This window comes from Alosa pseudoharengus, unplaced genomic scaffold (genome assembly GCF_046254945.1).
Source record: "Alosa pseudoharengus isolate Yale_2024_CS ecotype anadromous, Long Island Sound unplaced genomic scaffold, YU_APseudo_1.1 YU_APseudo_1.1_scf_12, whole genome shotgun sequence".
NCBI classification, from domain to species: Eukaryota; Metazoa; Chordata; class Actinopteri; order Clupeiformes; family Clupeidae; genus Alosa; species Alosa pseudoharengus.
In genome coordinates, this window is record NW_027468587.1 from 30615751 (window position 1) to 30628250 (window position 12500).

Here is a 12500-nt window from a genome sequence, read left to right on the forward strand (position 1 = left end):
CTCTTTTCTCTCTTTTTTCCCTTTCTCTATCTGGCCTCAGCTGGCACTGGAGTCTCTTTAACTCTGAGCCAAAAGGCTCCAGCCCCCCCCCCCTTAAAGTGTGCACTGATTTCATCTCTCCCCCCCCACTTTTTTTCAGAAAAAAAGAGAAAGAACAGAACAGAAAAGAAAGAAACACACCCAGAGAGCCAGACCGCAGCAGTGTTGCCTCACAAAACAACAAAACAATAAAGTGTTTACGAGCACATGGAACACTGTTGTAGCTATTTCTAATGCCATATCAAACCAGTGTGGACTCTGATCCAGTCACAGAGATGTCGCTGGGGTAGTGGGCTTTGTGGAAAGGGTGTTGTGCTATAGCCAGTTGTGGTATCCCCCAATACCCCAAATGGTTTGATGTTGCTTTCTTAATGTCTCAACAAACACTCACCAGATATTCCACATGGAGAGGGCTCGTAACTTAAACAATGAAACATAAAATCAACATGAATATAAATAAGTTACACAATGGAGACCTAAATTGCACCATTGGGTATTGCTCTACAGTGCCAGGATCTCATTATTTAAATCTCTCACAAATGAAATTTCAATTACCATTGCATTTTTTTATGCTCTTCACATCACCAGTAATTTTTCAACAAAACTGTCAAAAGGGGGAAGCTGCTTTTGCCACAAGCTGACACCCCGGCAAATGAAATAATTGAATTTTTCGGTAACCGAGTTTGTCAGGCTTGCAGCAAGCCAAGTGTGTTGACTTGGTTCTCCACATATCTAGCTCATCTCTTTTTATACTGAAAAAATGTAGTCTTGAGAAAATACACACTTCCCTTTTCTGTCCTGTCACTGAGACCACCTGGAAGTCCTCACTGAAATGAAACAGGCCCTCTCCAGGAAGAGGGGACATCTCACTCATGTCCCCCTTAAGCTTGTGTAGCAGTGTGAACTACATCACAGGCACCGACTGGCAGCTGGGCTTATGGGTAGTGAAGCCGTTAAGAGACTGCGGCTAAAGATCACTGCACTCAGCCAGAAACTGTGTCCATGTTTGTGTGTTGTTGTTGTTGTTGTTGTTGTTGTTGTTCAGCCCTGTGTGTGGTCCGGTAATGTTAGAGGAATAATGTGGGATGGCTCATTTTGGGGTTCTCCCCTGTGTCTCATGCTTCTGAGTTTGTTTTCGCGTCGTTCTCCATTAGTGTTCTCGTGTTGGTCTGCCTGCAGTTGTACACCGAGTTCTATGCAGAGTTCTATGAAAAAAGAACACATGCAGTCTATTTCGAATGTTTCTTTCAGTTCAAATTAATGTAGTTCAGTCGGAAGCCCTACTGGCCCTAATATCATATATAGACCATGCCGACACCCAGGGTATCTGCAATCCTATTATTTTACATTTTAAACAGATTTAATGCGTTCTCTCTTGCTTTGTGACCTTGTTTTTATTTATTATTATTTCACAACGTTGTTACCCGGGATGCTGGAATTTATTTTGTTTGGGATGTGCACAGGTCTGATAACCTCTCCAGAGTCCAGGTGTCAGCAGAGCAGCAACCAGCAGACATTACTCAAACAGGGCAGCCAGCTCTCTCTCTCTCTCTCTCTCTCTCTCTCTCTCTCTCCCACTCTCTCTCTCTCTCCCACTCTTTCTCTCTCTCTCTCTCTCTCTCTCTCTCCTCTGGGGTAATCATTCAAAGCGTTGCATGCAGCACCCTGTCTGGTAATTACAGTGGGTGATCTGTGTCTGCCTAATAAACAGCTTGTTGAAATTCCTCAAGGGCGGGCCATCCAGCAATGCCAGGGCCATACTGCTCTGTTGTCACTTTGTGTGCGTGTGTCTGTGTGTGTGCATGTGTCTGTGTCTGTGTCTGTGCGTGTGTGTGTGTGTGTGTGTATGTGTGTGTGTGAGACTGTCATTCTGTCATGGTCAACCTCACGGGGCACAATGTGCTTGTGTGTGTATTTGTGTGTGTGTGTGTGTGTGTGTCACCATGTGTGTACATGTGAGTTGTGCCCATATATCATGTCCTTATGAATTCCTTGACAGGGCATGAAAGAAGATAGGTGACTGTGTGTGTGTGTGTGTGTGTGTGTGTGTGTGTGTGGTGCTGATACTGATGCTCACACCAGGTCATCATGAGATGTTACTGTGTTGCAGGTTTCAAGACAGAGAGCTGAAAAAAATGTGATCTCAGGGAAAGCTTCCCTTGCTAACCTTGACAGTAGCCGGGGAGGATGTGGCCGTTCATCTTTGGTCCGTCGGCATCCTCCAGATTTATTGGCCTGTAGGTGTCATGGGCTGACAAGGTGCACATTCTTTCCCCCACATTATGGCCTGGATGATAGTCGTTAGAAAACGGTAAATAACCTTGAGGTTGTGTACTTTATTGAGTTATACATTTTGGTGAAATTTACAGTCCTCGGGGAACGCTCATGAAAAAGTGCACCTCTTCAGTGCCGGCTTAAGTGTGCTGAACATGGGGAAGGGTTTGGTTGGATGGATAGGTAGAATCTGACCTGAAAAACTCCTGCCTGTGCACTTCCCAGCGAAGAGGCACATTCATCTTATCTACTGTTTTGATCAATAAGCACTAAGCAAATTATCTCATCGGTTTGTGCTATTATTAGCATGGGCCGTAATGTCAATTATGAGCAACTGTCAGTGAACACAGCAGTGAGCAACAAGCAGCAACAAGACTGCCATGCATGAACTAAAGCACATTTTATAGCTTAAAGGAATTCTTATAACTATCTGTACATAAATGTAAGCACTGTGGCAGTAATGCAATATTTAGAAAATGTAGGCTACTCTTATACTCTTGATACTCAAGTACTTTTAAAAACAAGTACTTCTGTACTTTTACTTAAGTAGACATCTGACTGTTGTACTTTTACTTGTACTTGAGTAAAATTTAGCAAAGGGTATCTGTACTTTTACTTAAGTAATGAAGCTTTCAGTTCATGTGTGGTGAACTTTGCTGCTCATTTTCTTGTTGCCCATTAGTAAAATTAGGGCGTATTGTGTTGAGTATTATTACTAGCCACCATTCCTGCTACTTTAAGTCCTCTAAGTAATGAGCCTTTGATTACATTCTCAGAAGGCTATTCAAATGCACCATTATGGCCCAAGCTGTAGGAGGCTGATTTGGAATGCCTGATTTGGATCGCCATTCGCCGTTCAGATATGCACTCTGTTCTTCTCCCCTCGATCATTACGTTTTTTTTCTCATCATGATTTTTCTCGCTGTAGGGCACCTACTGTTTAAATGGTCTCCCTCCCCATTAAATTACCTGGTCGTCGTGGTAAATTGTCATCCACTTTTTATTCCATCAAATTCTATCCTCCGAAATCCTCAGAAGGAAGTACAGTTGCAAAGTTTGAAAGTAAAGTTTCCAACGCTGCGATGGCAGCAGACCCTTCTATGGCTGCATCAAGTACTTCTGCTCTTGTTGTTTTTCAAAACAACCTGACTGGACAGAAAAACAGTGGCTCTTGTGCACCTTGTAACCAAAAACAGCAATGTCTGATTTCACAGTATTCTACAAATCTTTAACACTGTCTGTCAGGGAGATGTAAAAGCCCCTGCAGTGTCTGAAAGTGTAATTGTCACTAATGACTCTGCTTGCAGTGTGTCATCCTGGACCAGGGAAGACATTTAGAAGAAAAATGAGCTCGCCCCAGCCCGCTCCAATTCAAGCCATCTCCGATAATGCATTTGGACGGCATGAACTGTGGGACAATTTGGTCCTCCAAGCGTAGTCAAGGTGAGAAAATGACTAATATTCATTTAAGGGGCGAAATATCACTCCAAGGTTAGCCGCCGGGAATTACGCAGTGATTGCTTCTCTATGCAAAGGTGGGAAAGGGGGGGGGGGGGGGGGCTAACTGGGTTCTACTCCTGAGCTCCATCAATACCCATCTCAAAAGCCCCCCCCCATCATTTTAATTAGCAATGCGCTGAGTCAGCAGCTGAGGTCCTCAGGCCTACAGTGTGGAGACTCCACTCATTTTTGGAAGTTGTGTAAATCAAGTCCATATTGACAGATTGTACCGAAGGCTTAAAGAGAGCCTGAGAAATCAATAGACCCCACAGCTGAGATCCGCTTCACTGAAGCGCTTCAGCCTGTCTTTGGCTGGGACTGCTGATTCATGTAGAGAGTACTAAAAAAAATGTTAAATGAAATAAAATAAAAAAAATAGAAACGACTTTACTTCATTTGCTGGACCCTCAATTAGATTTGGCAAAGACCAGGAGAGGAGTATCCTGGAGCATGGGAGGGCTGCTTGGTCTGCCTGGATTTAATCAATAGAGCCCCAAAGCCACAGTGGCTGGCTAAGTGTAGGAGATTTGTATCAGTTTTAGCATGTCCGCATGAAAAAAGCAGAAAGGGTATCCACTTTGAACACTCTCTGTCACGCCTGTCTGAAACGCACAACTCAGACATCGCAAGGCGAGCAGAACAAGAGGAGACGGAGGAAGCGGCGAAACTCAGACATCGCAAGGCGAGCAGAACAAGAGGAGATGGAGGAAGCGGCGAAACTCCAGCGAGCCGATAGGCAGCCTAGTTCAGACAGTGGGCCGGCGTTCTGTATCCTTTCCCCCTCAAGGGTCTCGTCCAACTCTGATTTTCTGCTTAATATCAGACGAAATATTTTTTTTTTCTTTTTTCAAGGGAACACACAAACCGACTGCAGCAAGCTGGTCTCCAGTCCACATCAGCGTTTAATTAACAGCTGTTAAAGCCGGGAAGCCACTTGGTGGAGTTTGGCTCTGGCTGTCGTTTTTTCACTTGCTCAATTGTCACTGGAGAGGGGGAGAGAGAGAGAGAGAGAGAGAGAGAGAGAGAGAGAGAGAGAGAGAAAGAAAGAACGTTCCATTGAGTGGTAAATGTGCCATGTTGGAAGGTTCAACATTTCCGAGAATATAAGAATAACACAGAAGTAAATCAGAGGGTAAATTACCAAGAGAAAATGGCCGCTCATTTCATGAAGTAATTAAATAAATATTTTCACTGTCGTCAGGGGTGCCAAACAGTTTTGCAGACTGTGACCAATGTGCCTTTTTTTTACTTGCACAGTCATTTTATTTGTGGCGAATGTGTAAGCAGTGTCAATCTCCCACTTACTGAAACACATTCACATCTGCTGATACTTGCAGCAGTGGTTGGGTGGCCAGTTACAGCATTTTGCTTACTGCAGTGTTTGTAATATAGGGTTGGGTTGCTGTTTCTGTTTGATAAAATGTATATTTCCTCTTCCTCTACCATTTCACAGAACACAGATAACACCAGCCCTTTTTTTATCAGCAATAGTGGACGTTTGTCTGAGCCACTGTTGTTTTTAGTGTGCAGATGAGATCCTCATCAGTTGTTGGTGTTTGGACTCGAGTCTTATCCCCAAATCAATAGTGTCCTCGTTTTATTTTCTCTCAACTACCTCTCTGAACAAGCTGTAAAGGCAGATAAAACACAGAGAGAGGGGGGAAGGGTGAAATGATGGGAGGAGAGAAGAGAGAGAGAGAGAGAGAGACTGAGAGAAGAGGAAGCAAAGGAAAGAGCAAAGATGTGAGGAGGAGAAAGTGAGAAAAGACACATGGAAGAAGGGATGGAGAGAATTGCAAAGAGAAGAGGAAAAGGGTGAACATCAGGGAGGGATGTACGGAGGGAAATAAAGGGAGCACGTCAAGTTCAGATCTTGGAATCCGTTTTATAGGCAGTCCACGGCCAGCCCGACAGTGCTGCTCGGTGAGTTCTGAGATAGTCAGAGATAGCGTGATCCACGGGCGTGGGTGGGAAGAGGGCGGGCGGGTGGGTGGGGGAGAGGAGACGCGCCTCGGCCAACAGAAACCCAATCCATCAGGGGGACGACGGCGACTTCACTGAAAAATGTGTTTTTAATAAACCCAGCAGGCCAGGGGGCCGAGTGGATGCTGGATACAATGGCACTGTTGCGCCGGTGTTTTCCAGCCACATGGCTTCGGCGGAATACGATAACGCATTCATCAAACGAGTCTCGCCCAGCGAAGTGCTGCTCAGGTCACTATAATCTCCATCACGTCTCCCGCAACCCTGCCCATGTAATTTTGGGCCACTCAAACAGGAACAGTTTTAGAGAATTAAATTAATGGGATACTAAATCTCCAGTGGTGTGTTCGAGCAAAAAAAAAAAAAGGGCTCACATCGGTGTTGGACGACCGCTGGTAATTTATGTATGTGCTAGAGTCTGAAGTGACGACGATTTTCCAAAAGGCATTATCACATTTGCACAGCGAGAAATTGTAATCTTTTAGCACTATGGGTTCTCACACCCCTATTAGCACGTGGAAATTGCAAAGATCTGTGCCAAGTGCACAGCATAGAGAGAAGGAGACACATGCATAGATTCTCTCTAGACGATCTGGATGAGGCCGCAAGCTACTTTGGGTGATTGCATGAAAGCATGCAGTAATGTTTTCAGTATACAGTATATTATATATATGTGGTATATGGCATGTGATTAAAGCACAGCAAGAACTCAGCGGAGAGTGTCACGCTTAAATTTACATTCATTTATGTGTGTTCATTAAACAGGTTGTGCTTCTGAGGACATGACTCATGTGATGTGAGGTTCAGAACAGAAATGTTAGACATTTATTTTATAAACCTCAATTTAGTTCAGATTATGTTACCCTTTCAACCTTGAAAAACAAGCCAAGGTGTGGGAATTTTGAAGATAAGGAAAGACTTTGAAGATGTTGATGTGAGATTATAGGCGGGGGGGAAAAAACTGTCTTGTGAAATACACAGGAAGTCAAAAGATCAAATATGTGCCATTGGGAAGTGGTGTGTGACATGAGGAGGTATGGTACACTCTGATGAACAGTCAAACATACAGTATGTTTATACACAAGTTGGAGAGGTTTCAAAGGAGGAAGTACACAGTGTTTATAGAAAAAACAGGGCATTTCAGATATATGGCTTTTTTCAAAGACAAACATATTTGTATATCATCTTGTGTATATCCTTTTGTGTATATATCATATATATCTTTATATTTATTATGAAGTATGTACAGCTGCCTTTTTTTGTGTTGTAAAGTGAGTGAATGTAAAAATATTTGTCATGATCCTTACCGTCTCTCGTTTTCTATCTCTCACGGACAAACACAAACACACACACTCATGTACACACACACACATACACACACACACACACACACACACACGCATGCACATGCACACATGTACATGTGTGATTTCATGTATGCAATAGTTCAGACAGATAAGATTATGAGAAACTTCTAGAAGCTAGCTCAGGGTTTGGCTTCCAACCTGAGCGTGACCAGAGGAAGATAAGTGAAACTCAAACTCACATTCTTCTCCGACATGTATGACAGAGTTTCTCAAATCCTCCCTTTCGGCACAGCGGCTTGATGATGCGAAACACATGGTAGGGAAATTGTGGGAACTGCTAGGTTTTGGCCCCGAATGGGCATTGGGAGGAGGAGGGCGCGTTTGGGGGTGGAGTTGTGTGTGTGTGTGTCTGTGTGTGTATGTGTGTGTGTGTGTGTGTGTGTGTGTATGTGTCTGTGTGTGTATGTGTGTGAGTGTGTGTGTGTGTGTGTGTGTGTAGGAAGTGTTTGGTGTTGTACAGTCCTCCCCTAATAGCTCACATTCATCATTACCGATAATTGTTTTCACAGTTAAATAGGTAGGTAGATAGATAGACAAACCAGCCGACAAACAGAGATAGATAACTCGACAGATAGATAGAGAGAGAGAGCGAGAGAGAGAGCGAGAGAAAGACAGATAAAAAGCAGTGAGCAGTGACAGTGACCTCAGGGCAAGCATCGCTTTCCCCTCATTGTCCTGCCTGATGGCATCCTTCTCATCCTGGGGGCTGGTGTACTGGCCGCTTAAAGCTTTTCTTTTGCACACGCTGGCAGTCCCACTGCACCGCGCGGAAGCCATTCATATGCGCAGGCAGGGCACGCCTCGCCTCATCCACACATGGAGGAATATGTTTTTGATAGAATGATGTCTGGACTGGAATGACAAACAGGTACACTCCATTAGAGAACAAGAACTCCAATTACATGCCTGAAGGGCACTCGGAAAAGATTGAATTTGAACTTATTTAATTTGTTTATCTTTTTTCCTCTCCTTCTCCATTCATTTATTATTTGTTGGGTCTCTTTTTCATTCTTTTTTTTTTGCTTTCTTTGTGTCTGCTGTGGTTAGGATGTAGCTACCGTGGCTAACCTTGCCTTGCACTGGGGCTTGGGTGAATCAGGGAAGAGATGGTGCGTGGAATATTTTCCTGTTGGATCACGGTCATGTTTGTGCTGTCTGTTTCGCTGCATGTTTTATGATTGGACTCAACAGCGGGATCAAAGAAGGGAAAAAAGCCATCACAATCCTCCCATATTCTTCTTTCATTTCTTATTTTCTTTCTCTCTTCCTGTGTTTTCTCTCTCTCTCTCTCTTTTTCTCTTCATTCCTGTTCCTCAGGCACAGATAGCAGTTTGGAGGCATTTCACATGAAATAACCAAACACTCTCACACACACACACATGCCTGAAGCCGCACACACACAGACAGATAGAGAAAGACCCATTGCTAGCCTGTTGATCAGATAGCACCATAACTAATGAAAAGCGTCATGGAAGTGACAGCAAGATTAATGAAGTTTCCCGGGCTGCACTTGCATGTGGCGCAGCGTGCCTCTCCTCAGGGCCCGGCTCCTGTTAAACGCTATTCATGGTGACAAATAATGCACTCTCCCGGCACTGACACCGCCGAGTCAAGGTTAAAAAACACATTTGCCAGCCCGGGCCCTCTGTAGAGGAGAGCCAGCTGGGCTTCAGGAGACTGAGAGAGAGAGAGAGAGAGAGCGAAGGAAAGATGAAGAGAGAGAGAGAGAGAGAGAGAAGGAAAGATGAAGAGAGGGAGAGAGAGAGAGAGCGAAGGAAGAGAGAGAGAGAGAGGGAGGGAGAGAGGGAGGCTGGTGGTTTTAGATACAGAGTAAACGTACTTACTCTGTGCTAGCCTGGGGAGTGACGCGACCCAGGAAGAAGATGGGGGGAATTCTGGGATTAATTGAAAACATCTGTGCGATGTAAAATGTCTGCCATTTGAATAGCCTTGGGTGGGAAGGAGAAAGAGAGAGAGAAAAATAGAAAGACAGAGACATAGAGAGCTCAATGATTTTAGGAGGGGGGGTTCTTCTTTTTTCAGTTGGGGTCTTTTTTTGAAATTCAAACTGGAGGCGACTGTTCTGATCCATCCCAAATATGTCGCCGCCTGAGCAGCCATGTGCTCTGCTGACGTCATTCAGCAGATGCGCTCAGGTTTTTTCTCTTCTCCTGGATTTCTTTTTTTTCTCTTTTTTTCGGGGTCCTGATGTCTAAGCTTCTCATTTGTAGTCAATAGGTGTGGTGTGGCTCTGTAACGGTCAATGCCGTCTGACCTTCAGCTGGCATTACAGTGAACCAATCAAAGTGGATCTGGGAGAGAGTGGTACATACCGGGGTGGAGGTCAAGAGTATGCACACACAGTCAGCAGCCCGTCACACACACACACACACACACACACACACACAAAACACACACACACACACACACACACACACACACACTCACATACATCATAAATACGCAAGGCTTTAAGGTGGTACAAGAGGTTGTGTTGTACTCTGCCTCTGCACTTAAAGGCAGAGAGAATAAGTGAGTGAGAGAGAAAGTGAAAGAGAGAGAGTGAGTGAGAGAGAGAGAGAGAGAAGTAAGAAGAGAGAGAGAGAGCGAGAGGGAAGCCCGGTGTAACAGTCAGACAATACAAATGAGCAGCACAGCACTTGCGCGCCGAGCGGCTCTCTCACCGGAGCCTCTGATCGCACCACGGCTACACAGCAACGAGAGCCCCGCTCGAGGAGGAGTCAGATTACAGCTGGAGAGAACTCACCCCACGGAGCCAGCGGCTTAGGAGAGGAGGAGGAGGAGGAGGAGGAAGAGGAGGAGGAGGAGGAGGAGGAGTGGGGGGAGTGGAGAGATACAGTGGTGCATGTGTTGGAGAAGTGCTCTCTCACTGAGGCCAGCACCGCACTCAGTGAAGAAGTGAGAGGTAGAACAGAAAGAGGAAGAGTCGATATGTAGGAGGGGAGAAAGACAAATTACTGACAGTAAACAGAGAACAGAGAGAGAGAGAGAGAGAGAGAGCAGTCACACACTGAAAAATAAGAGGGAGTGAGAGAGGGAGGGGGAGAATAAGCTCCATCAGTGCTGAGACAGTCCGCGTGGTGACACAGCCACACACAGACAGACAGACAGGGAGGGAGAGAGAGAGAGAGACCCTCTCTGTCTTTCACACACGCGCACACACACGCACACACACACACACATACGCAGACAGACTCGCATGGACACGCTGACAGCGGCAGCACGCAGAGGAGCTGAAGTTCTGAGAGCGTGATGAGCTATGGAGAGCATGTATCTGGGTGAGTGTGCAACTCGTGCTTTATCTGTGTGTGTGTGTGTGTGTGTGTATGTTGGGGTCTGAATGTCGGGGCAGGGGTACATGTAACCCAAAAGCTTCTCTGTGCTACAGTACAGGGAGTGGGGTGTGTGTTTCAAAGGCTGTGTGTGTGTGTGTGTGGGGGGGGGGACCACTGTGTTCAATCCATCCCAGCGGAGACAAGTAAAACAGAGCAGACCCACGTGTTGTCTTTTGAAAGTCTGGGGTTTGGGTTTCATCGCTGCTTGTTTTATAGACTCTCTGGAGTGTTTATGAGGGAGAGAACCCAAACAAGGGCCGGCAGAGCCGGACACAAGAAGGTCCAGGGGCTGAACACAGGCGCTCGGTCTGTTGCTCAAGACTTCCTTTAGTTAAAGAGAGATAACGCTGTGTGTGTGTGTGTGTATGTGTGTGTGTGTGTGTGTGTGTGTGTGTGTGTGTGTGTGTGTGTGTGTGTGTGTTAGTATGTAAGAATGTTGATGCAGCAGAAAAAAATCAAGAGCTGTATAAAAATGGAAAATCACATTTGTTTGTCAGAGGTGTCACAAAATGAAAGGTTGTAATTTTTCTCTTAGATGCTCAGAGATGTCAGTGGTGTGTGTGTGTGTGTGTGTGAGTGTGTGTGTGTGTGTGTGTGTGTGTGTGTGTGTGTATGAGGGTGGGGTAGGGGAATTTTGAGGATAGTCCATGGCTTTAATGAGAGTGAGCCTGACCATGACAGCTTGTGGGAATTGTTGAGTTGCTGTCCGTATCCTGTGTGGGTAAATGTCGAAGGAGATAAGCTGACAGCTAAGTGTCACGTCACTAAAGACAGGTCACAAATGGGCTATGACAGGCACCTGATCTGTAATGCATTGAGTGATGGACTGACTGACTGAAAACAAAATCTTGCACCTCTGAAGTGAGTCCCTGATCACCTTCAGGATTTCCTGCAACAGAAGTGGATACCTGATCATATGCCCAATTTCCTTACTTGCTATTTTTTAAAACCCTCCTTTGCCCAATGGCGCTGTGAAAACCAAAAAAAATCTAATCTCACAAAATCGATTTTCTTCCTTTTAATTACTTTGAAAAATACACCTGACATTTCTGCAGGCGGCGTTTGGCAAACGGAGCAAAAGATTTTCTCCAGGGCAGGACATCGAGAAACATCCGCGCCGAGAAACGTGAGGCACTCGGGTTACGCAAGCGCCTCTTACACGCCAGTCACTTGCTTCTCCGAAGTAACGGTTGAGAGGATCCTGCGAACGGTTCCAGGGATTGGATATGCCGGTTTCGACTGTCTTCTACGCTGTAATGACACATGACTAATGGTTGGGGTATTAGCCGCTCCGAGTGTGTCGTGGTTGTGGTTTTGAGCAGGTTGTCCAATGGTCGCCCAACACGGCTGTTTTGGTTAACCTCAGATTGTGGAGTAGTGTGGGAAAATGATTGTTGGATAGTGGCGCTCGGCAGCTGTGCAGACCAGTGGCGTACTCCACCACGAGAGAGTCACGTGACATGAAAACAACCTCAAACAAATTGACGAGTGGCAGTGTTTCAATTTCAGAAACGCATTCATGTCCACGACCAGAATATGACGTTGAATGTGAACCATGTCTTTCATTTGTGCTCAGTTTCAACTGCAACTCAGTGAAGGACGAGGGAGAACTGGAGAAGTTTCTCATGTATCTAATGGTTTTCTCATGCGTATAATGGACTTGGGTCAGAACATCCTGTGGCCCAGTCAGTGCTTTGCACTATCATCAAGTTCTATAGAAGCAGAAATCTATCAGAACATTCTGGTTTTACACTCTAGTTTTACAATATAGAAACACTCACAAGGTGTGTGTGTGTGTGTGTGTGTGTGTGTGTGTGTTTATGTGTGTGTGTGTGTGTGTGTGTGTGTGTGTGCGTGCGTGTGCGTGTGCATATTGCTTTACATTTAATAGCTGACTTCTGAGACATCAGCATATTTAAGATGTCACAATTTTATCTGGCAAGATTGTATATTTTCTCTCACAGAGATAGTTGGGTGAGAC

At 45.2% G+C, this 12500-nt stretch overlaps 2 protein-coding genes across 4 annotated transcripts in view; one reads left to right on the forward strand and one right to left on the reverse strand.

Moving 5' to 3' along the window:
- The window catches only part of septin7b (septin 7b), a 407282-nt gene that overhangs the window by 95058 nt on the left and 299724 nt on the right, over positions 1–12500 (reverse strand). The window lies entirely within an intron of this gene.
- The window catches only part of znf385d (zinc finger protein 385D), a 68957-nt gene that overhangs the window by 14542 nt on the left and 41915 nt on the right, over positions 1–12500 (forward strand). The window contains exon 1 of one of the 2 annotated variants that reach the window (XM_076279509.1): positions 10096–10462. The exons of the other annotated variant lie outside the window; for it this stretch is intronic. Within the exon in view, the coding sequence (XP_076135624.1) occupies positions 10444–10462 (19 nt within the window). The 5' untranslated portion in view covers positions 10096–10443. Of the gene's footprint in view, positions 1–10095; positions 10463–12500 lie in introns of those variants that run through there. 2 annotated transcript variants of the gene reach the window in all.